General features: G+C 33.0%; 1 protein-coding gene across 1 annotated transcript; it reads left to right on the top strand.

The window, feature by feature from the left end:
* The first annotated feature begins 1823 nt into the window (after positions 1-1823).
* Positions 1824-4985, top strand: LOC147806959 (uncharacterized). Its single transcript, XM_087167502.1, has 2 exons — positions 1824-3405; positions 4825-4985. Exon 1 carries the CDS (start codon positions 1909-1911, stop codon positions 2782-2784), a length of 876 nt encoding a protein of 291 aa, XP_087023628.1. The 5' UTR covers positions 1824-1908; the 3' UTR covers positions 2785-3405; positions 4825-4985.
* Positions 4986-5198: the final 213 nt, after the last annotated feature.

Genomic DNA, 5198 nt, shown 5'->3' with positions numbered 1-5198 from the left:
GCGCCACCACTCTGCCTTTGTCTTGGATACAATATGTCATAAAATATATTTCTTTGTTACTTACTTCTTCAGCTAATTGTTTCGTATTTGAGTAATTTATATTTTTTAGGAAATCGTTGTACATTGATGAATAGTTAAGTGGATCTTCAGTGTTAAATTAAGAATAAATGTGGGGGAAATTAGAGAAAAGAGAAATTTTTGAAGGATTTAAACACATGCATTATTAGTTTTAACAAATCAATTTTATATTAATGAAATGTAGCTTCTAATTTTTTCACATTTGTATAAATTCAATTAAATATATTATGAAGGGCAAACAATTTAAAAGAATAAAAAAAAAATACTTATTGGAAAAGTTCTTTAAACTAATTTTGAAATAATAACATCTTTTCTCACAATAAAGAATAAATTTTAAATACGTTTGTTTAATGTGACAATTATGGAACAGAACCTTTGTTTAGAAACTTAATTTAGTTTTCTAATGAAACATGCACAAAATAGATAAATAACTAAACAAATTCACTCTTTCACTTCAAATTCTATTGGTTGTGTTATAAATGCTTTGAGATTTATGAATTAAATGAAAGTAGAAAATAATGAAAAGAGAAATAACTGAGTTTACCAAACTGATTCACAAATAATTCATTTTTAAGTTTTTGAAAGAGTTGAGGCAGATAAGTTAAGAAATATTTATTTACTCTATTCCTTTGCGTAATAATTCCGTAGCATTGCTAGGTTTTAATTTGCAATATGAAAAGTTTCAAATAAATTTCAATTGTTAAAATATGAATTTAGATGGAAAATTACAGAATAGGTTTTGAAAATGTAAGAATAACTGTTTTCAGTTTAATAATTTAGTTTAAAACAGGAGAAAAATAGAGCTAAAGCGTTAGAATTCTATGAAATTAATTTATTTCCAAGATACTCGTGTTTATGTACAGGCATTATAAATTAGACATTAATATTTGAGTGCAATGATAAATCATTTTTACATAATGTAATAAATTTATTCGCAAAGGAATAAAAAAGCCTCTAAACTTAAGAAATATGTTGTCTTGACAAAAATATTTTTTAAATATTTTACAAATTGGTTAATAGGACATTATTTCCTGTTATTTGTATATTTTTCTTACTACATTGATTTTAATTTCCGTTACAAACTAAATATTTAAAATTTAATTAAATTGCCGTATCTATGCATATTATAATGCACGTATTAAAACTGAGTCGTATATTTATATGTTTATTTAATTATGTGTATTTTTTTAAACATTTTCAATCAAGGTAGGTAAATTTGAATCCAAATGACGAATTTGTAGAGAATGTCAACATAATATTAAACGGAAAGAGTTAATAAAAACTTTATTAAATACTTTTTTTCACATCTGTGGATAAAATATCTTTTAACAATTAACGATTCTGTTTTAAAATGTATTGTCTCCTAAATTAAAAAAATTATAATATAAAGTTAATATTCTCTAGTTAGTAAATAAAAAATGGAGACTTTATATTTTTTGAGATATAATTCCAATTAATGATATTAATATGGCGGTCATTCAAATTTAACAGTTTATTAAAAAAAAGTTTTGAGACAAACTTTTATTATTATTATTTTCATAAATTACTAAACCTGGCTATTATTCTTAATGTTAAAAAATGGAACATTAAAATGAGTTTTATCCTCCAAACTTTCAGTGCTTTTCAAATGCTTACAACTTTTATTAATTACGCAGATAGGTGAACAAACAAAGTTGCTTAAAAATGTACAATTGAGCAACTACAGTTGTGACTGGTTATATATAGTTAGTTTGCCTCACTGAATCGCTCCTGAATAAATACACCTATGCTATTTAATGGAAGCGAATAATGGCTCCCATCTATTAGTCTGCAACTACTCATCCTTTAACAATGGTAATAGTGTGCTTCTTTTTCTTATTGAGTGACGTGTCGACTACATTTTCACAAACTATTCCGCGACTAAACTACCTCCAGCCTACAATTGCTCTCGCATCAAGCAGTGTGACCCCAGAAGCCATAAGTGCATTCAGACAGCTCAAACATGTTGATATAAATTCTCCCTTTTTACGCGCCTTCAAATATTCCGTAGAGTCTGGTGATTCTAACAATGGTAAAAATGACAACAATTCTAGTAGGCAGTTTAAACAGACTGTTATAAATAATTCCTTTCAAAAACAACGCCAATATGCTTCCAACATTGGCGGCTTAAATATCAACAGACCCGATAGCCACTTGGAAGTGACCCATTTCGATTCTCCAATTTTGTCCGAATTCGCCAAATTCAACTTGCAAGTTCAAAACTATGCCAATATTTATCCTCGTTTATATGACGTTTCTTTCTCTCCTGATGACGTAAGAGAAATTTTTTACAACGAAGCTGTTTACCTTGCTCTCGAGAATGGTCTGTATGAAGTTGGACCCCTTCCTCAACGAATCGCCGATGCTGCGGCCCGTGCGTTCCCTAATTTGGCACCCCTTGATTATTTCACAGCATTGTCCAATACATTGGAGATGTCTTTACAAGCAGGAGGAATTGCTACAGATAAAAACTATCAAGTCCTAGCTCGGTCATATGCAAAATATTTGAAAGATACTGCTGATTTTTTAAATGTGAATAATGCTCAATCGGCTCTACATGCAATCATCGTAGCAACTGGAAAATTGTTTAAATCTTTAAATTTATATTCTCCAAATGAAATCAAGTATATACTATCAACATTGGCAGACCAGTTATCCAATGTTTTAAAAAATGAAAGTGTAATATGAAGGGAGTACTTTCTCTTAGTATATCAAAGTAGCTACTATAGTAGCTATCTAGCTATGTAGCTATCAAAGTATAGCTATCAACTATAGTAGCTATCAAATTGTTAAGACGATGTGTTGAATTTTTTAAGATTGCTGTGTTGATTTTTTTAGAAACTTTTGATTTAGAAACATATTTAAAAGATTATTATTTTTTTCGTATTTTATTTGTTGAACATAATTGAAAAATATCTTCATTTGCGTGCAATGTTATCCATGTTAATATTATAGAATAGTCTTTTCTTTTTTTAATTCTATAAGAAACTGTTTATCTAGTCTTATAAAAAGTGACCACTTTTTATACAAAATTTTAATGTAGCAATTATATTGATCAATATTTGCCATTTTTTCATTTATTTTATCAAATAAGAAATGCTCTGAAATGTGATTCAATTTTAACAAATACCATCATTTGGACTGTTGCATGTAAAACAAAGTTTAGTTATTTTAAAAATTATTTTCATCTTTTTTCTATTCACTGAACTTCATTTTAATTTAGAGTTATGGACTTAAATATAACTTAATGATTTTTAAAAGACATTTGTTCATTTTGTATCTTGTATTGTATCTTGTATTGTTCATATTGTAAACTGCTGTTTGTAGAAAATGCAACACCATGAAGGAATCATCAGAATCAAATGAAATTCGCAGCAAATGTCAATTATAGGATATTATGCAAATTAATAAAGTTTCAGAGCCATCGCGCGTGCGTGGCGCGCGCAGCGCCCTCTGAATTGATGCTGAAAGCGTATAAATAAAGTGCTGTAGCGGGACGTTGAAAATAGTCTATGATTATTTGTTAGTGGCAAACGTTTAGTGAGACCTGAGTATGCCTCCACGACGGAAGAATAAGAAATTCAAGCAACTTACGGAGTTTGAACGAGGGAGGATAATCGGCCTTCGAGAAGGAGGATTTTCCTATCGCGCAATAGCAGCTCGTATGCAGCGGAACAGTTCCACAGTGATGCGAGTTTGGAAGCAGTGGACCGACGAGCACCGAACAACTCGAAAAACAGGCACTGGACGACAGAAGGTGACGTCAGAGCGCGATGATCGACACCTGCTCCGCATGGCGGTGAATGATCGCACAGCCTCCTCCAGGCAGCTGGCAGCACATTGGTCTACTGCTACAGGTGTACAATTGTCGGCTTCGTCAATTCGTCGTCGTCTGCTGCGCCGTGGATTGCGTGCAAGGGTGCCATTATACAGGATTCCCCTCACGGCGGATCATCGACGGCTGCGTCGGCAGTGGGCTCTTGAGCACAGAGACTGGCGAGCTGATTGGCACCAAGTTGTCTTTTCAGATGAATCACGCTTCAATTTGTGGACCCATGATGGCCGTGTTCGTGTTAGACGTTATGCCGGTCAACGCTGCCTTCCTGAGTGTATTATTGAACGACATAGTGGTCGAACACCCGGAGTTATGGTCTGGGGTGCGATTTCGTATCATGGACGATCCAATTTGATACGAATTGAGGGTAATCTCAATAGCAACAGATACGTCCGTGAAGTGCTACAGCCCGAAGTCGTTCCTTTCCTTCAAGGCATCCCTGGAGCTATCTTTCAGCAGGATAATGCACGCCCACATGTTGCGCGGACTGTTAGAGACTTCTGTTCAGCACAACGCATGCAACTTCTTCCTTGGCCTGCTTATTCGCCGGATATGTCGCCTATTGAGCACGTGTGGGATATGGTTGGTCGGCGTCTCACTCGTGATCCGCGTCCTGCAGTTTCCAAAGACGAACTTTGGTTGCGCATACAAGCGATATGGAATTCTCTTCCTCAAGCAGATATTCAACATCTGTTTGACTCCATGCCACGTCGTATAGCAGCACTTATTGCAGCGCGTGGTGGCTGCACCAAATACTGATTTCGGACGCTTAATTTGTTTCTTTTGTTTTGAAAATTTCATCATTTATTTGTATCAGTACAAGTCGTTTCTGCATTAAATTTCATTTGATTCTGATGATTCTTTCATGGTGTTGCATTTTCTACAAACAGCAGTTTATAATGTATATTGTATCTGCTTTGAAAATGAATTTTTATATCATCATTATTATATTACGATAATCTTGCATAAATCTTTAAAAAATAGTAGTATTTTTATTAGCAAATGGTCCTAAGATATTATCATTAAAACTACTTATCAGTTGCTGGTGTAAAAATATATTTTTATGTAAAATCAAATCTGAAATCGGTTTCTCTCTCCAAACAACAATTTTTAATGATATTTTCAGTCAATTTTCTAACAAAATGCATGGCTACACGTTATATATAACAGGGGATCCCGCAAATGTTGCAACAAACTTCTGGAGGAGTTAGGGCACATTATTCGAATTAAAATTGTATAGGAAATCATACCCCGGAAATGTAGTCAT

This window comes from Parasteatoda tepidariorum, chromosome 7 (genome assembly GCF_982258835.1).
Source record: "Parasteatoda tepidariorum strain Cologne lab strain chromosome 7, Ptep-v5.0, whole genome shotgun sequence".
NCBI lineage: Eukaryota > Metazoa > Arthropoda > Arachnida > Araneae > Theridiidae > Parasteatoda > Parasteatoda tepidariorum.
This window is presented reverse-complemented; position numbering and strand designations above follow the sequence as displayed.

Coding starts and splice junctions, on each gene's coding strand:
- LOC147806959 (XM_087167502.1), top strand. CDS start 1,909: ATGGTAATAGTGTGCTTCTTTTTCTTATTGAGTGACGTGTCGACTACA.